General features: G+C 35.7%; 1 protein-coding gene across 1 annotated transcript; it reads right to left on the bottom strand.

Moving 5' to 3' along the window:
• Positions 1 to 355: 355 nt before the first annotated feature.
• On the bottom strand, positions 356 to 19257 carry col17a1a (collagen, type XVII, alpha 1a). Its single transcript, XM_051906831.1, has 52 exons — positions 19138 to 19257; positions 18459 to 18532; positions 17601 to 17657; positions 17321 to 17479; positions 16520 to 16993; positions 16312 to 16359; positions 15487 to 15528; positions 15311 to 15358; positions 14963 to 15097; positions 14784 to 14882; positions 14605 to 14646; positions 14453 to 14524; positions 14296 to 14355; positions 14042 to 14206; positions 13199 to 13267; positions 13062 to 13100; positions 12799 to 12930; positions 12435 to 12701; positions 12280 to 12330; positions 12160 to 12186; positions 11406 to 11432; positions 11042 to 11104; positions 10798 to 10902; positions 10631 to 10693; positions 10386 to 10475; positions 10269 to 10304; positions 10123 to 10158; positions 9946 to 10008; positions 9129 to 9164; positions 8966 to 9037; positions 8817 to 8843; positions 8622 to 8657; positions 8112 to 8147; positions 7914 to 7997; positions 7753 to 7788; positions 7604 to 7675; positions 7457 to 7520; positions 7300 to 7379; positions 6734 to 6793; positions 6612 to 6638; positions 6480 to 6512; positions 6282 to 6398; positions 6027 to 6074; positions 5797 to 5922; positions 4187 to 4300; positions 3605 to 3724; positions 3185 to 3325; positions 3046 to 3114; positions 2531 to 2734; positions 2400 to 2450; positions 1290 to 1397; positions 356 to 1204 (listed from the first exon to the last, which is right to left on the bottom strand). The coding sequence occupies exons 2-52, from the start codon at positions 18520 to 18522 to the stop codon at positions 1155 to 1157; spliced, it is 4344 nt and encodes a 1447-aa protein (XP_051762791.1). The 5' UTR covers positions 18523 to 18532; positions 19138 to 19257; the 3' UTR covers positions 356 to 1154.
• Between the last annotated feature and the right edge of the window lie 1114 nt (positions 19258 to 20371).

The raw sequence follows: 20371 nt of genomic DNA, 5'->3' as shown, positions 1-20371 counted from the left end.
AAGAGTTCTAAGCCATGAACCAAGCCAATCAGCTACGAGGTGAATCATAACATTACAAACTGATTTGAAGCAAAACAGTTTTTGAAAATCTGACAAAAATTCAAAGGTACAAGATTGTGTACTTAACGGCTTTAGTGAGGGAAAGAACTACAATCCCATGAAGCAACAGCAACTATGGAGAAATATAAAGCTACTCATTTATGTAATTAATTTATGTAATTATATGTATAAAAAAATATAATTTAAGTTTATTGGAAAATATGCGTGTATATACAAACATTTCAGTATTTTGAGAGCATAGGGAGATTGACTCTGATGTCATTCACAGTGCTTAATGGGAGTGGGCGGTGCTAAAGAGCTATTTTGGCTGCAAGTTGCTTTTTTCAACTCTGATTGGTGTGATTGTACAGCATCATGGGTAATGTAGTTTTTCACCAGGAATTCCACTGTTAAACATGATTATTTTAAAAATAAGATGAAATAATGTGGGCTGACGGCTTCAGCAGAAAAAATACCACTGATTAACAATCTCGTAGTTCACAGTAGGTCTGTCTTTAAAGGTTTATAAGTTACCGTTCAAAATCAATTTTCCTTTGGACAAAATGAATGGAGTTTTTGATTGGAGTTTAGAAACTAAATTTATGAGACAGTTGTCAGATTTCCTTGGTGATTTCAAATATGAAATTTAATAGTAAGCTTGGTGAACAGCTTTGGAGAATTTGAAGTTTCAAAGATGGCCGCCGAGTGAAATGACTTGCTTTGATATGAGATCTTCAGAAGTCTCAGCTTAGAAAAAAAATCAGTCTTTATTTCTCAGTTTAAAAGTCAAGCCACTTCTGATGCTATTGAAAGTCTGTAATAATAAAAGCATTTTTAGCACATCAAATGACAAAAAAGAAGCTAATTTTAAACATCAATATCCCCAGATTACATTAAATCCCATTTTGCAGTCATGCACTCACATTTTTTGTTTTTCTTTAAAAACTGTAGTAGTACATTTGAATTTAGTCTGTAATGCTTGTTAATTGAGTGTGAATATATTTATATTTTGGTAACAAATCATTGACAAAAAAAAAAATAGAAAAGACTAAATTAAAATATGTACATGTCATTTTAAAGCATTAGCTTCTAAAGGCAAACACACTGCTGTCTGTCTAAATTCTTGTGCTCCTCCTCCTCCTCCGAGTGACATATGAAGCCTCCCCTATGGGGAAAAAGGGTTTGTCATGACATTATCATGAAGAAATATACGTTATGATCAATTACTTATTTTGTAACCTGGCTCATACCCTTCTCTCCTTTCTGTCCTTTCGCTCCTTGGTAGCCCGGGAGGCCAGGGTTACCAGGAAAACCTCTGGCACCTATGTGGCCAGGTGGACCAGGAAAACCAGGGTCACCTGTGTACAAGAGTAAAATTACAAGTTGAAACATGAAACAAGATATATGAGATATGAACACTTGTCAATGCAAACAGACAGTTTAAAGGAATACTCTGGATTAACCCTATAAAGCCTGACATACTGTATTAAATAATAGTAAAAAAATAAAATAATAAGTGGATCAGTTAATTTAACCTTTTTGACAATCAAACAAGTATCTAAAATACATGTGTTTTGTTGAGCATCACATTTGATACTGTACATCAGGCCTTTATGGCTCATATAGTATATAGTGAGAATGGAGCTCAAGCTTGTGGAGGAAAAAAACACCTGAATTTTTTTTTGAGGCCCAAACTGAGCAAAAAATGCAATTTGATGCATTTACTGATATTTATTTGGCCTAAAAGAAAAATGAAATTCTGATAGCTTGTAGTGTAAATTTATAACAGTATAGCAGACTACCCAGATAAATATGAGTTGTAACTTTATATCTCCCATTAATGTCTTAAAATGATATTTAAATGATCAAAGCTCTGTGGGTTTTATTGTGGGGGCCTAAACATAAAATGCAATGCAATACAATGACAATATTGATAATGATGTATCATATTTGATACTCACTTGATTTTTCTAAAAATGATGTATGGATAGTCAAGCAAACCTAAGTTGCTTCAGTCAGTAAGTGTTCTTCATGAAAAAGCTGTTCTTATGTTTACTTTATAAAAATTCACAGCAAAAAGACACATGAACCTCGACCTGAAGGTGAACGTTTTTATAATTACACTAAAAGACCTTTTAGTTGCCAAAAAAGTATGAACTATCAATCATTTGACAGAAGGCATTTTATAGATTATGTACAACAGGTTATTCTGCAAATTTTTGATCATGTTGATATTTTAGATGCCATAGAAATTTGTGTATCAATTATGATAATACGATTGATAGTCTGTTGACGGCAGCTCTGTTAATGCTCTCTATTACCACAGAAAATAATTATAATATCTTTTAATTTATTCTCACCTCTGGGTCCCAGATCCCCTTTCTGCCCTGGTGGTCCGATCATATGGTGTTCTGTAGAAACAGCCATTAGTAATTAAAATCATGCATAATAAATGCATAAGAACTTTTCTTTTGAGCAAGTTCCTTCTTGCCTCTGATATAGTCCATGATCTCAGTCATGTTGTTGGGTTCTAGAATGATTCCTGGAGGTCCAGGTGGTCCTGGAAACCCTGGCCTACCATCTTGTCCTGGAAGCCCTGGTAAACCAATTGGTCCAGGTCGTCCTGGATGTCCGGGTAATCCTGGTGGTCCTGCTGATTCTATCAAAACACCTTTGTCCCGTAACAGGCCATTAGCTGTGGAAAAAATGCAACCTCATAAGACTCAATAATTCCTAAATCTATATAGGTACTAGCCATATCTTGTTTACATTTACCTTTATGCATTTAGCAGACACTTTTATCCAAAGCGAATTACAAAAAACAAACGAAAGCAACTTGTCAAAGAGCCAACAATATTCATTATATACAATTCAAAATTTATTAGACTACTATTAGGAAGCAAGCTAGAGAATAGAAGAGAAGAGAAGAAATGCAGAGAAGAAGATTTTTGATATGCGTATGTATGTGTGTAAGTGCATTTTAGGTTGTCACGTAGCGTAACTTACATATAATGTACTCTGCAACCTGTTTAGCGATGGCTGGGTAATCCAAATTCTCGCCAGGGCTTGGGTGACCTGCAGAAGTAAACAAACTGCCATTAAACTGATAAAAGATGAAATGCAGTTAATAAAACACTCTTCTTACTCTTGATGTACTCCTGAGGCTCTGCACGGATTTGCTGTTGGTTTTCATTCACTGCATAAGACACTATTCCTCCAGCGCTTCCTGGTGGTCCTTGAGGTCCTGGGGGACCCGGGGGTCCTGGCAGACCTCTGAAACCAGCATCTGAAAACAAAAAAGTTTATGCAAATGGGATCATCAAACCTTTTTAGTACTAGCAGCACCTATATAAAATTAACCATGATAATATTTGTGTGCAGTTATTGTCAACAACTTTTCAGATTAGTAGTTGACAGATATTTTCAATGCCCAATTCTTAAACTATTACGTTTGGTCACCCACATCCTGAAATTGTTACAGTCTTGAACTCCAAACAATCCAAAGCTTAAATCTGAACTGTTTTTATATGTACGCCATATGACAAGTCCAGCACATCTTTCATACCATTCATCAGGCTCAGCACTCGTCCAGCAACTTCCTGAGTGTTAAAGCCATAACCACCTGGCACACCTGGGGGTCCTGGGGGCCCTGGAGGACCAATCAGGTACTGTCTCACCTCATCTCCTATGAATACACCAAAGAATGTGTGGATCCATCAAAATGTGTCATAAAGTACATTAGTTTTGAGTTACATGTTTATTGAAAGCAAAAAGTAAACTTTAGACCTGTAGAAAACAAAAAGGTTACACTTTATTTTGATGGTCCATTTCAGACATTCTACTAACAATAAGTAACTTTGCAACTTCATGTCAACTACAAGTCATTAGAGTATTAGTAGACTGTTAGGATAGGTGTTAAAGTTTTGGGTAAGTAGAATAAGTTAACATGTAGTTGCAAAGTCGCTTCTTGTCAGTAGAATGCCTATTGGGGAGCATCAAAATAAAGTGTTAGCAGGTATTAAGCAGACAGTCTACAAATACTCTAATGAGAGTTGACATGTAGTTGCATTTAGTTACATCAAAATAAAGTGTTACCAACAAAAAAATAAAGCCCGTAAAAGACAGTCGTTGAACATTTTACACTCACTTTGGAGGTAATCTAGGACACGGTTAGTCAGTGCATCCTCGGAGGCTGATCCAGGAGGTCCGGGTGGTCCAGGTGGGCCTGGAGGTCCAGCCAGGTATTCTCTGATGGGTTCACCTACAAAAGACGCATTAAATGTTACTGTCATTGAGCTTATTTGCCCATTTATCTCTATAACTAGTTAACGATGTAATTTGTAGTGGCATTAATCAGAACTGGGACTTCTAAAGATGCTTTTCCACCACAATGCTAGCACGTCAGCAGCTGCTATGCAGTAGTTAAAGACCCAAAAATGAAAATTCAGTCATCATTTACTCACCCTCATGTCATTCCAAACCTGTATCACTTTCTTTCTTACACAAAAGAAGATATTTTGAAGAATGTTGGTAACCAAACAGTTTCAGTTCCCATTGACTTCCATAGACATTAGTCGGGGTAGCGACATATTTAAAGGGTTAGTACGTAACTCAACCGATCTGGCTGATCGGTTATGTGACAGCCTTTATGTGACAGTGTCACAAGTTCACCCAAAAATGAAATTTCTGTCATTAGGTACTCACTCTCATGTCGTTCTTCATTCATCTTCCGAACACAAATTTTGATGTTTTTTTTTTTATTCCCCATAGAAAACACGTAATTACGGTCCAGAAAAGTAGTAAAGACATTGTTAAAATAGTCAACGTGACTACAGTGGTTCAACTGTAGGTTTTGTGCACAAAAACAAAACAAAAAAAATGTCTTTATTCACTGCGTTCACTGCATCAACTGCGTAGAATTGACAGGTTAGAGAAGAAATTGTTGAATAAAGTCATTATTTTTGTTTTGTTTTTGCGCAAAAAAAGTATTCTCGTCACTTTATTACATTAAGGTTGAACCACTGTTGACACGTCGACTGTTTTAACAATGTCTTTAATACCTTTCTGGACCTTGAATGACGGTAATTACATTGCTTTCTATGGGGGATAAAAAAACCTTGGATTTCATCAAAAATATCTTAATTTGTGTTCAGAAGATGAACGAAGGCCTTACGGGTTTGGAACGACATGAAGGTGAGTAATTAATGAGAGAAATTTTATTTTTGGGTGAACTAACACTTTAATTTTTGACAGGGATGAAAACGAGGCTGTGAGGGATACAAGTACAGAGCGTTCAATGGATTGTACTGTTGTTTAACAACATACAGATTGTTCAGCTTATGAAACGCCTTTCCAAAAATTCCACAAAACAGTTTGAATATTGCGAGTTGTGAAAATTGTGATCTAGGACCACTACATAGAGCAAGCCATTCCCTCACAGACTCGTTTTCATCTGCGTTAAATACAATATGGCGTCTAACCTGCTAAGATCTATTGTATGGATAAAAAAATGTAATGGAAGTAAATAGGAACCAAAACTGTTTGGTAACCAACATTCTTCAAAATATCTTCTGGGTTCCACAGAAGAAAAAGTCATACAGGTTTGTAACAACATGAACCCTCATGTCCTTCCAAACCTGTGTAACTTTCTTTCTAAATGATGACAGTTTTTGGGTGAACTATCCCTTAAGGTCTTCTGGGTGGTTTTAAGGGAGTTGCAAGGTTGCATAAAAGTTCTTCATGTCCTTTTAAACATACTTCTGAGGTAGTCTGAAATCTGTTGAACAACATCTGGTGAGCCACCACTCGGGGAACCAGGTGCTCCAGGAGGCCCTGGGGGTCCAGGTGGACCTGGTGGTCCTGGAGCGCTTCTGGATCCTCCACCTTATAAAAACAATCACATGAAACTCTCTTTCTTTCACTAACGTATCTGGTTTGAAAGGTTTCATGTCAGAGCAGATATTGGAGCAATACACCCATTTGCCTACCGTAGGAATAACCTGGAATGCCAGGGGCCCCTGGGACTCCAGCATCACCTATATTTAAATGATAATAAAAAATGTTGGTGCACAGATGTATAAAAACTAAACATATTTACTTCCATTGTAATGGTTTTACTGGTTTTAATGTTGTTGTTTTTTCTACATATATATATATATATATATATATATTTCTTTTTAACATGGATATATGTAAAAACTGTTTAAAGAGCCCTAACATAGATATATTTTGTTCCATTGTACCTTTTGGACCTTCTGGCCCCATGGGACCCATTGGTCCTTGATGTCCCTGTGGTCCTTGTGGACCCTCAGGTCCTTGTTCTCCACGTGGTCCTGGACCACCTGGCTGTCCTGGAATACCTGGATTCAAGTAAAATAATGTGAACTGTGCACAATGAAGAAACTTGTATATTCTGTATCATACAAATCTGAATCACTAACCGATTCCAGGTTCTCCAGGTAATCCAGGTTGGCCTTTAGAAGAAAAAGATGAAACAGAAGTAAATATGTATATAATCCAAAAACTTCAGAATGTCATATTTATAAATGTGTGATGGAATGCGTCAAACTTACCAGGGAATCCTTGAGGGCCAATCTCACCTAAACAGAAGACACACATTAAAATTCATAGGGTCCCATGGAAAACCCAAATGTTGTGGATTGTATCTATTGTATATAATGTATATTAGATCTACCCTGTGATCCCTTTGGTCCAATGGGTCCAGGAGGCCCAGGCGGTCCAGCAAAGAAGGTTTCTGATTGACCACAAAAACCACAATCAGATCATTTCAAAACCATTATTTAATAGGTCTCATTCACAAATAATTTTAATAATTGTGTGGATTATTTGTATTTATATGCACAGGAGAACTTTTACACACAAATCAATCAATCATTTTTACAAAGATGACACAGTTACAAGACCACCCAGAATATGTGATTTTCGTGTGCGTTGAATCAGTTGTTTAGTTGTTCCATGAAGAATAAATTTTAGTTTGGAAGTTGTTGATAAATCCTGTTTTGTTCATAAAAATGTTTGTGCACAGATTTCAATCACAAATCTTATGTATTAAATTAGATTATGGAATTATGTATTATATTGTGTTTTGTATGCCGATTGTGTTTCTTATTATGTCTGTGTGAGCTCGCTGCAACCTTACTTTCACTCAGGGGATAAACAAACTGAACTGAACAAATGCGTGGTTAGTGAATGAGACCCAGTGTCTCAAAGAACCAAGTGTAAATGAACTCTAAAGCATACCTGAAGTGGGTACAAAGCTTCCTGGTTCACCCTTTTCACCAGGAGGACCAGGAGGACCAGGTTGACCAACACCTGTGGAAAAACAAAATTAAACATTAATACAGTAGCATAACAGAAATGTAACAAAACTGAATTAGGGACTAAGTACCTGGTTGGCCCACTGTCACCAGGCGGTCCGGGTGGTCCCGGTGGACCAGGTGGGCCAGGAGGACCAGGTTCAGCTGCAGCTCCCTCTGTTCAATTTAGATTAAGAGCAAATGAATGATATAAAAACTCTTACAATGTACATTTTAAAAGTGAGCACACTTACTCCCTGCACTCTCAGAGACTCCAGGCTTCCCATCATCTCCTTTGTCTCCTTTATCTCCCTTTGAACCTGTAGAGATTCAAATGTCAGTGAACTAAAATTCTCTGATTTCAATATTTTTGTTTTATAGAAAAAAGTTTTCTTACCAGGTGGACCAGGAAGACCAGCAGGACCAATAGGACCTTAGGTAAAAAAAACAACAAAAAAACAAGAACTTAATACTAGCACAAACATGCCACTGTTTAACTGATTCTTTCATTTTCAATATTAAATGCAATTGAGAAAATCCGTGATGAATTCATGATACCTGACAGTCCAGGTGGTCCAGCAGGACCTGGAGTTCCAGGAGGTCCAGGTGGTCCAGGTATACCCACAGTGTTAGTATTGGCGCCTGTGAGGAGTGACCAGATGATGATGATGAATAATGTCAACATCAAATGAGCCAGATTAATAGAGCAGAAGCTAACTAAGCACCATTAACTAATAATCATTTGTGTTCCCTCACCTGCAGAAATGACTCTTCCGGGCTCACCAGGCTCACCTAAAGAGAGAACAACATGTATGATGTGGTAAGAATATTTCTCTCTCTCTATATATATAAAAAATAAAAAGTAGAATGATGTATATATAAAATACACAACGTGACTAAATTATGATATTAAGGCCCGTTCACACCAAGATAACTATAACGATAACTATCGTTCTGTTTATTATAAGCATGTGCTGCAGTTTTGTCGTCTGCCGCTTTAAATGCTCGAGCTCTTTAAAGCAGGATGGATTCTGATTGGCTGTCAATGTTTTTATCGTTCATCAGCTGGAAAAAAAATCGCTCTGAAAGTGATTCCAGCTATATAATTTCTGTGTGCCGTTATAGTTGTGGTGTAGACTCTACTGCTAACTGCTACTCTTTCATATTTAGAATGATTTTTAGAGCTATATCTTTATCATTATAGTTATCATCCTTGGTATGAATGGGCCTTTAGAAATGAATTAAAAACATCTCAAGAAATAATACCTTTGGGCCCTGGCTGGCCTGAGGTACCTGGCAAACCTTTAGTTAAATAAGGTAAAAACAAAATAAATATATATCATTAAGATGCAGATGTGTCTGTTTTGTGTCTGCAAACTTGTTACTGTTGACGGTTTTTACAGAAATACTAATAGATGTGTTGTGTTTAATATTTTCAGCGAAGAACACGTGAAATCAAACCTGGTGGTCCTTGGAGTCCTGGTGTACCTGTACAGGGAAACAGAAAACGCATTTTAAACACACTTGCATTATTGACAAGTGTGTTTAAAAATTATGAAAAGCATTATCTTTTTATTCAGCGGTGGCGGGAAATTTCTTTTCATTTATACCTGGTATTCCTGCATCTCCAGGAGGCCCTGATGGTCCCCGAGCTCCAGGCAACCCAATCGGACCTTGATCCCCTTGAATTAAAAGAAAGAGAAATTTACAAAATACATGCTTGATAAGAGAGACACAGACTAATGTTTTCCCAAGGCAAGTTAGGCAAATTACCTCGAATTCCTTTAACACCATCTGGCCCAGGAGCACCTGTGGAAAATGAAATATGATATGATATAAAATATTATATATGACATTATATTATACAGCACATACAGTCCTTTTAAATCCAGATGTGTGAAAGTTTCTTATACATAACATCAAAAAGTTTGGGGTCAGTAAGTCTCTTTAATACCAAGGCTTTGATCAAAAATACAGTAAATAAAGAAATATAAAATAGTGCAATATTATTACAATTTAAAATGACTTTTTTTCTATTTGAATATATTTTAAAAATGTACATTATTCCTGTGATCAAAGCTGAAATCAGCATCGATACTTCAGTCTTCAGTGTCACATGATCCTTCAGAAATCATTCTAATATGATGATTTGATTTCAAAAACATTATTATCAAACAGTTGCGCTGCTTTTTTCAGGAATCTTCGATAAATAGAAAGTTTAAAAAAACAACATTTATTTGAAATAGAAATCTTTTGTAACATTATAAATGTCTTTACTGTCACGTTTGATCAATATAATGCATCCTTACTGAATAAAAGGGTCACAGTTTAGTTTAGGGTCCAATTCTCACTATTAACTATTACCAAATGAACAGCCAATATCATAGTAATATGTATGCTGATAAGCAACTAGTTAATACTGAGAATTGGACTAAACTAAAGTGTTACCAATAAAAGTATTTATTTCTTTAAAAAAAAAAAAAAAAAATACTGACCCCAATTTTTTTTTTGGCAATAGTGTTTGTATTTGCATAGATTTTGCATGTGATACAGGTTTTCTTTTCCTCAAGTGTCTCTTTCTGTGACCCACCTGCGGATCCTTTAAGACCTTTCTCACCAGGAGGCCCTGCTGGTCCGACCAGACCTGGCTCACCTGTCAAAAAATATTATCATATTTTGAGATGTTTATAACACACACACACACATACACACTATATATATATATATATATATATATATATATATATACATGTATATGATTACTCACCAGTGGCACCCCGTGGCCCTCTCTCTCCTTGATCACCTAATTTAAAAAAAAAAAAAAAAAAAACATTTTAACATAATTATCAGCATAAAAAAGTATATTAAAAACTGCTTTATTATTCGCAATATGTATCTCTGCCTTCTACCAACCTTTGACCCCAGGTGGCCCAGCAGGTCCTTTATCACCTAAAAATATAAAAGATGATGAAAACAAATTGTTTACATGAAATTCTTGAATGGGAAAATGTTAAGAAAAGGTAGATTTACCCTTGGGTCCAGGATCACCAGAATCTCCACGGAAGCCTTGGGGTCCAGGAGCTCCTGTAAGCCCTGGTACGCCTTGTGCACCTGCATCACCTGCAGTGACAAAACAAGTTTTTTCCCCTAAAAATGTAGGTCCATCTTTACTAGCAAAGTCAGTATGAATATGAAATGCCTGCTGAACCAGAATCATTTGTACATGCTGTACTGAAATCTCTCTGCTAATTTCTCTCTTGTTCATATGGTCTTACCTTTTGGTCCCATGGGGCCTGGTGGTCCTGCTAGCCCAGGTGCACCAACATCGCCAGATGAGCCTGAGGAGCAAAGGCAAAACAATTAACAATCATTATCAGCTTGTTGTAAAGAGTGTGTATAAATGTTTATAATACAACAGTAGCAATATTGGCAGTGGTATCACCTTTCTCTCCTTTCTCTCCAATTCCTGGAGGTCCTGGTTCTCCTCTTGGACCCGCTGGCCCCTCCCGCCCCCTCGGCCCAGGTAAGCCATCAGTTCCTGATTCACCTATGAATAGTACGAAGAGGTCTTATTTTAGGTCTGGATCACCTTTGTCACACGTGAGCATCACAAAATCAGTCTTCAGCTGTAATGGCAACCATTGACTAACAGATGTTACTACTGGTTTAGTGTCTCTGCATCATACCTGAACTTCCTTTGGGTCCTCGAGGACCTTCCTGTCCAGGGTGACCAATGAGACCAGGAGGACCTGAAAAGATGCCATTCATTAATTCAGTTTATTCATTTAGGCTCTTCTGGTAAGTACATACCAAATGAATATTTCATTATTCATTTATTTAATATGTGTAAAAAGTGAGATACTGATCCATGATCAGCCAGTCAGTTTCTTAGTTTTTGTGTTTTTTTCAGCAATCTTGTTTCCTAAAGTGTGTCTAATGTAATAGTTGTATACTTTAACAGAGACATTTTGTTTCTCTATTTTACTAAATGTGAAAGTGCAGCGGATTGTGATGTTTGTGATATTAAAAAAAATTATAAAATGTAATTACCTGGAATTCCAGGAAATCCTGCGTCACCTGTAAAATGATTTGATATTATTGTGATATTTTCAAAATATTAAGTGATTTTACTGTGATATATTTGTGACATTATTGTGATACATTTGTGATATTATGTGACACTGTTGTGATAATGTGTGGCATTATTGTGATACTGTTGTAATAATATTGTTATATTTGTGATATTGTTATGATAATATTGTTATATTTGTGATGTGATAGCGTTGTGATAATGTGTGAAATTATTGTGATGTGATATAATTGTGATACATTTGTGATATGTGATCCTGTTATGTGTGACATTATTGTGATATGTGATGTTGTGACATAATTGTGATATATTTGTGATATTGTGATACTGTTGTGATAATATTGTGTTATTTATATTTGTGATATTAATTGATGTTGTGATAATATTGAGTTATATTTGTGATATGTGATACTATTGTGATACTGTTGAGATATATTTGAGATCTTATGTGATACTGTTATGATAATGTGTGACATTATTGTGATATATGTGTGATAATGTGACATTATTGTGATATATTTGTGATATACTGTAAGTATGATATGTGATACTGTTGTGATATTGTGTTACATTATTGTGATATACAGTATATGTGATATAACTTTAATACATTTATGATATTATTGTGATGTTATGCTTATCCATTTGTGAAATTGTACTGCAGAAAGTCACAATGATAGTTTGGTGTGAATTATTTTTTTTTTTTTTGAATACCTTTAACTCCAGGAGGTCCTTGGTCTCCTAGATTTAAATGTACATCAAATGTATGTATTAGTAAATCTGCATTCACACTTTTCACTGTATATTATCTATGTATTAATCTGTAAATATTACCTTTAGGCCCAGGTTCTCCTCTCTCACCCCTAAGTGAAGTTGCCAGTGAAGCTATAATGAAATCATTAAAAAATGAAAAGCAAGCCAATGAATAAATGTTAACTGACTGAATGTATGACTCTTGCATATGTTCAGAGTGAATATATGGTAAACACCTCTAACGGTGTCCGACTGCAGTTCAGATCTGAGGATCTGTTGGATGGTCCTCTGCAGGACCACAGGGTCTTGTGCAGTGGGTGCTGAACCCAGGTTTATAGTGTTATCGGCACGGACACCAGAGATGCGCTCGCCGTATGAAGATTCCAGTGGATCCACAATGTTGACCACCGAGGAGGAGGATAAACGACTGGTTCGAGCAGAGGCTGCGCTTTCTCCACCATCAATAGCGTCCACTCGAGCCTTCAGCTTCCTGACCTCCTCACCTATACAGAGAGAAACATTCATTATAGAGGAAATTGTACAAGTACAAGCTACATCAGTTGGTCTAGACTAGTCTTGACATCTTGAGACATGATGTACCCAGAGCGATGAGACCACAGAGGAGTCCCAGCAGAAGGAGAAGACCAATAATCGATGCCAGAAGCCACTTCCACCACGAGCAGCATGAACAGAATCCCAGTCCTGTGCCGTCAGACTCATCTTTACGGATCTCTGTCGAGACATTAGAATGTGAGTCTATGAGCAAAACCAGATCTATAATGTCTGCTTCATCATTGCTGAAGGAGCTCATGTTTGACAGAATATATTCTCTGTAATAATTCAAATGTCTATAATACACTTACCTGCATAGGTTGCCTTGTCTTTTGTTGAGGCTTTGGAAGCTGGAAGCACATAAAAGTAAGTTTTATTGGATGTAATTTAAGCGAGGATTCAGTTATTAATGAAATAATATCCAGTAAGTGACTTTATCTGAATGTACCAGTGGTGGTTTCCATAGTGCTCGAGATCATCTTTTTCTCCCTCTTGAGTGAATCTTCTGAAAATGTATCTGTAACATAAGAAAAACATTTCCACAAATAAATTTCTACTAAAAAAAGAAAAAAAGATAATTAAAAAATTTAAATGTAAAATAATCATGCAATTTTCCAATCATAAATTTATTTTATGTTTATTTTAAAAAATATACAAAGGTTTGTGGTCTGTAAGACATAAAAGTTTTTGAAAGAATTTTCTTATTCTCACCAAGGCTGCATTTATTTTATCAAAAACAGTAATATTGTGAAATATTATTACAAATTAAAATAAGTTTTCAATTTGAATAGATTTTAAAATGTAATTTATTCCTGTATTTTCAGCATCATTACTGTAGTCTTCAGTGTCACATGATCCTTCAGAAATCATTCTAATATGCTGATTTGCTGCTCAAGAAACATTTCTTATAATTATCAGAAACATTTCTTATAATTATCAATGTTGAAAACAGTTTTTGTTGCTTAATATTTTTGTGGAAACCGTGATACTTTTTTCAAGGCTTTGATGAATAGAAAGTTCAGCATTTATTTGAAATAAAAAAAATCTCTTGTAAAATTAAAAATGTCTGTACTGTCGCTTTTGATCAATTTAATGTGTCCTTGCTGAATAAAAGTATTACTTTCTTTCAAAAACTTTTCCAAAAACATTTGAACGATAGTGTATATTTAACCATTTTACCCAATCCAACTGAAACAATTACATTTTTTTTACTAATTAAATGACTGATTTAATATAATTAATAACTATAAATTTAAAGTCTGCATTGAAATATCTAGTCTGAGCTGTCTACCTGCTCCAGCACTGGTGGTGGATGTGACGAACTGTTTGCCAGTGTTTTTGGACATGATCAGTCTCTCAGTCTCTTTCTTAGCTGCTACATTTTCTTTCCCAATCGCAATAAACTTGCCATCTTTCACAAAAACATCATCAGAGGTGATAGGGCTGCTGGGAACAGCTGTAAATGTGATATAAAAAGGAAGACTTTTCATTTGGTAATACTGTATTGATTTAATCCTGAACATTCTGAAGTAAAATCATTATTACCAGTAATACTGGAGGCCATTCCAGTGCTGCCAACATTCTTCTGTGCTCCATACACTGGAACTACAATCAGGCATAATAAATCTCTTACTGTAGTTATGTTGCATGCATTACGTCAGTGTATAACAGTTAGCATATAGAGAGACAAGGTTCAGTTTACCATGGCCAACACTCATTCCATTAGCCATGAGAGCACCGCCAGATGTTGACAGGTTATTCTGCATCCCATACACTGAGAAGAACAGAAACAAAACAGATTTAGTGTTTGTTAATGAAAGTGTATGAATTGGTGAATGTAATGACCTGCACTACCAAGGCCAGATGAGCTGAGGCTCAGATTATTCTGCATGCCACCTGAAACACAACATATGATCAGTGACAATCTCTATCTTTCTTCCTCCTATTATTTTTCATTTATCTTTTAATTTAATTGATCCTATAAACAAAGAGAAACACATGTACACAGACACTATTGTTTCTCTCTGTTTAACCTGTGGGTGATGATGGTTGTTGCAGTGTGGTGTAACTGAGATTGTTTGGGTTGGTGTAATATCCACTGAATCCAGCGTCCAGGACTGAGCCGTCATAACCTGAAATACATATATTAGTGTTGAAGTGTGCTGTGTGTATCAAAGTCACGGGCATATCTGTGCGCGCGAGTGTGTGTTACCCGACTGGCTCTCGTGGCGCGTGTCCACGCTGGCTTTTTTCGGGATAGGCAGAGTGCTGGTGGGAGAACGAGGTGGACTGATGCTCCCGGAGCGACTTCCCTTCAATAATCTCTTTACATCATCCAGCTCTGTCCCTAAATAGTACATGAAACTATAATTCATTTTCTGAAACTAAAGGCAACACAAATTATTGATTGAAAAATGATATCTTCATATACAATCAATATATGATTTAAAAAATATATATTGTTACCCTACATATGTGGAGCAAATGAAAATATAAATTTCAAATTATTTGCATAATGAAGCAGATTAGTAAAAGAACATTATTGATAAGCAACACTGACATCTAGTGGAGGGTGAAGCACTCTGCAATCTGGCTCTGATCTCACTCTCTGAAAAAGACAACGATAACATTAAGATTTAAAAACGAGATTTAAATTAAGAGAAATTTTATTTAATTTTTTTTTTTTTTTTAAAGTTCAATTTTTTAAGTTTGCGAAACTACTTATTTCATAAATACCTCGTGTCTGAGTGCGCCCTCTGGTGGCAACGCTTTTCGAAACTGCAAATGAAAAAAAAAAACACTGAAGCAGAATACTGAGAAACACAAGTTTCACGGATGAAATAATAATAATAATAATAATAATTATTATTATTATTATTTAATAGGATTGCTCAGACGCCAACAGTATAAGCTTGGGGAACGGAGATAGAGTAGCGTGGTCTTAAAAGTACATTTTACATACAAGAATACGTATCAACATTTGTTTTGCTTGTGTTTCTGTCACCACAAAAGTTGATGTTTTTGTTTTTACCTGACGCTAAATACACCTTCGCGAGCGTAAATCAACAAGAGACCGCTAGCATCTTTCATTGCAAACAGTTTTGGATATAACATTGTCAAAACATAAATACTTTACTATATATTTGCATATTTGACGACTGATCTTTGACGACACACATTTTTGACCAATCAAATGAGCCAAGAATGAGCATGTCCCTCCCACTCAATACATAATTCAAGCAGGTAGAGAATCTTGGTTCACGGGTGTGACGTAACTAAATCCTATTGGCTATTTTTTCAAAGCGACAGAACTCTTCGATATGTCCCGCCAAACGTTCAGTTTCATTAGAAAAGTTCGTCTACAGTTCAGAGGTAAGGAAACTGCACTCGTAAGGTGATTCTGTTGGTCTTTTAGATAGCTTTGTTTGGTTAACTGTGCTGATTAATAATGAATTTCTTTCATATAGCCTAGTATTTTAGAAAAATACTAGGTTACAAATTATGTTTTTTTTTCCTCTAAAAATTCACACCAGTCCCAAAACAAAATATAAATGGACATACCGTACTCTTTCTTTATGTATTCAGGGGAGGAATTGCCACTGGAGCTCTCTGAGTAAATATAAATAACATAAAGTGCATACTGTTTATCAATTCTAAAGACTATAATGATATTTAAACTAATATCAACAATTAAACATACTCTGTGCGATTCCTCTAATCTGAAATCAATATATCCCACAAAGGTCAGAGGTCATGATCTCTCACTTACCCTCATATCCTCCAGTGTAAGGGTTCAGACTGGTCTTTCTCTCAGTAGGGACTGTGCTGTAACTCAAACCTTTCCTTGTTCCACTAGGGGACGAGGAGCTGAACTTGGTGACAGTCATGGAGCTGGAAGCTCCTCCGGCAGACATGACTGCAGAGGAGCCAGAACCACCTCCTCCACTTCTGGAGATGTTCATACTCCCTCCAGAAACAGAACCGCCTGAAGAACCAGACACAAACTCAGAGGACGAGCCGGACCCAAATCCTGAAGAAAGGTCTCCACCTGTTGCTGAGGAACTGCCAACTGTTGTGATGGAGGTAGAGACACCACTAGAGCTTTTAACCACAGAACTAGAGCTTTTAACCATAGAGCTACTAATTGGACCGGTTACACTGATTTCACGAGATATTCCGTCAAATCCACCGATCACAGATCCTGCTCCTGAACTGCTACTGGCTGAACTTCCAGATGAGGAGGCTGGAGAGAAGAAAAAACAACTTAAATAAGTGGGCAATAAATACTAATACTATATATGTAGAGAGAGAGAGAGAGAGTGAGAGAGAAACCAAATAACATTCAGCAGGGAAGGAGATTTTTGTGGCTAATAACCAGAACCTTTATGTCAATTCCAAAATATACTAGAAGAAGGCTTGTGAATAAATGAATAATAAGAATTAAAAAAAAAATTGTTTTAAAGTTTCTTTCATGAATTTGGAGTAAATATTGCTTAAAATAAGTGTTAATTTAATCAATTTCCAGTACATCATGCATAGATGGTTGAAGCTGGATGATTTCTGGACTCACAGGATATGACATAACTTCTGGAAGCGCCCCCTTCAGCACTTGTCTGGGAGATGATCTTCTTCTCCAGCAGAACAGCTCCTCCTGAAGCTCCTCCAGAGCCGGAGCTGTTCACTGTGGAGGTCAGTACCTGTTGGTTGCTCACAGAGCTGCTGTGTCCCTCTAGTGGGGAGACACCAAATAACATTCAGCAGGGCAGGAGTTTGAACTGTTCTACAATTTAGAGAATAGTTATAAAATGGTTTTTAATATAATGTAATATCAAGCTGGAGTTTAAACATACTTGGGGGTAGAGATGTCAGTCTTGTGGTCGTTACAGTTTCTGTATGCTTCTGGATTTCTGTAATTTTTGAGATCATTCAAGTTCAGAGACAATTGAATTTAAATTATAGCCTGTATATATCATATATCCAGTTTTACTATGGTTGTGCCAAATTCCTTTGTTATATGTAATTTTCATGCATTAATCGCTTTTTATTGCCAATGTGTGAACAGCTTATAACGAAACTTAAAAAAAACAAGACATTCCCACTTCCTAGGTTTTCTATGAAAGCCTGTAGACTGATATTTATGTGAAGATTTTTGCAGGGGAAATCAAAAGGATGTAACTTTTACACGCAAGCTCCCGAGAGCCTCTCTTCGTTCTATGACACATGAAATGAATGCTTATACAATGATTAGGCCAATGCTGAAAGAGCCATTCTGTACTAATGTCAATGTGTCATGCAAAGAAAAGGGATTCATTCAAACTGTAATCTCACCAAGCCAGATCTATATAGTCTACAGTCTCAAACATGTTAAAAAGCATGCAGAACATATTTACATTTTCATCTAAACATCGCTCTAAGCAGTGTGGATGACGCCAGTATGTTCATTAACAGTATATCGCATCTAAGGTATTTCCAACTTTTTTTTACTTCTAAGCGAAGAATGAAAAAGAACTTAGCCATGAGTATATCGGGGCCTTGAATAACTTTCAGTCTTATGTATGTTACGTGCGCACGAGTGCGAGCACGACCAATAAGTTGCTGGGTGCAGTTTCACTTAACGGCCACCGGTGTCGCTAATAACAAGTTTTTCTGAATTCTACATATAGCTCTTTTAATTCTATTAGTGATAAAAAAAATTTTTCCACTCTCACCTTTTCCAGATCCTCCAGATCCCGCCTCTACTTTGACAATCTTGGTTGTGGTTAGCTTGTCCATTCCATGTTAACTATTGTAAAGCAAAATTACTCTCATCAATAAAATAAGGCATCCATTTTTTTTTTTTTTTACATTTTGTAAGCATGTTGGTGCTATAGATTAACATCATTAACACAAAATGGTTCTCAAAGAATACAAGCAAAGGAGAAAACGAACAACAAGGGACTGTTATTCCAAATGCATCATGATTTCAGACATAAGCATATCCTTAGTGTTGGAGAAATTGATTTACAGTACATTAAAGTATCATTTTAGCTACCAGTAAATATCTTTATCTTTCTTTAAACCTTTAAACTTCTGGCCAACACCTTCAATTTGTGTAAAATAAAGGTTACAATCAGAACCACAAAGAGTTTAATGCCTATTTTTCTAGGCTTTAAGAACCTAGACACTAATACACTTATTTAGCAACCTATAATTTAACCATATAAGAACCAAATAACAGCTCAACTCAACCCTATACAGCCAAAATGTGTTTTTGCTGAACCGAAGGTGCTCTGCAAATGCACAAATTATTACTGAAATAACATATAGTACAAAAGCACATTTGTGAAACAAAAAAATTCATCAGAAAACATCACTTTATGTATCTGCTCAGAACAAATTGACACTTACCACTTGTTATAATTTACCGTCTCATGTCAAATGGTCTGTCCTGCATCAACACACTGATGTTTTTCAGTTGAAGTTCAATCACAGCACTCTTCATAAAAAGATTTTTCAGCTTGAATTTCAAGCCTTCTTATCACATCTGGAGCCAACAAGTTTAAACCTGAAGTTCTCCTGAAGGCAGCAGCTATACTCTCTACACCTGACACATAATTGCATACTGTATAGGGTTTGAATTCAGTTATTTCTGCGTTTACTGTCAAAGGTCATCTCCATGATTAGGTCTTTTATTTCTTAAATACATTAGAAGTCTTGGTGATACTTAAAAGTTGCAAAATCAGTCTCCTTAGGTTCTTAGGGCTTTTGGAGCATCCCAACAACTTTTTAATAGTAATAATAATAATAATATATTAGTAAATAATAACAATAATAATTAGTTTGTTTCAATTTATTTTTTTGTTAGAAAAGTGAGTTTAAATGTACATTTTTGTACATTGTACGTTTCAGAATATTCCCTGACAGCAGGTTTAGAGAATGAAATTGAAATAAAGTCAGCAATAAACTGAAATGAACAAAATTAAATAAAAAGTAAATAAAATGCAAAAAACTCACTGATATAGTCAATGAATGAGTAAATAAAAAAATAATAAAATTTAAAAAAATAAATAAATGAAAATAAAAAACAATCAAATAATAAAAATGAATTAAAACATAAATAAATAAATAAAATGAACATATTTACACATTTTATTCTTATAAAGCAGTTTCCCATCTCTAATATGTTTAATTTTGGTTGTAACATGGCGATATCCCATATCACCCATGTAAAAGAGACCACATAACAAACAGCATATTTTAGTATGTATGTATAAATAAATAAAAGATTATAATTATGTAAATTTAATATAAGTATAAATCTTAAAATGAGTAAAATACAAATTAAAATGACATTTTCTGGAACTGAGCATTTTCCATTCTGTCCATTGATATGTTCTTCCATCCATCCATGTATTCATCTATCACCAGTCTATACCTTTAGCACCTCTGCTAATGCCACCTTTTCAAAGCAATGTTTATCATCACCATTGCTGTGTAATAGTCATCATTACAGCTGTAATACAGCAACGATCTGTCTACTACCTGCCATTCGTTCACTTTCAGGAGATTTCCTCTACTTCCTGAAATTACTGGATAATTATTGATAATGAGTCATATATGAATAGCAGAGTGAAAGACAGCT

This window comes from Ctenopharyngodon idella, chromosome 1, assembly GCF_019924925.1.
Source record: "Ctenopharyngodon idella isolate HZGC_01 chromosome 1, HZGC01, whole genome shotgun sequence".
NCBI lineage: Eukaryota > Metazoa > Chordata > Actinopteri > Cypriniformes > Xenocyprididae > Ctenopharyngodon > Ctenopharyngodon idella.
Note: the sequence above shows the minus strand (reverse complement) of the source record. Positions and strands in the feature narration are given on the sequence as shown.

What these genes read in the sequence shown, in the direction of transcription:
- col17a1a (XM_051906831.1), bottom strand. Translation starts at nt 18,522, where the DNA reads ATGGACAAGCTAACCACAACCAAGATTGTCAAAGTAGAGGCGGGATCT. An exon ending in AGGCCCCATGGGACCAAAAG is followed by an intron (nt 10,476 to 10,630) that starts GTAAGACCATAT and finishes TTGTCACTGCAG; the next exon opens with GTGATGCAGGTGCACAAGGC. An exon ending in AGGGCCACGGGGTGCCACTG is followed by an intron (nt 10,009 to 10,122) that starts GTGAGTAATCAT and finishes ATTTTTTGACAG; the next exon opens with GTGAGCCAGGTCTGGTCGGA.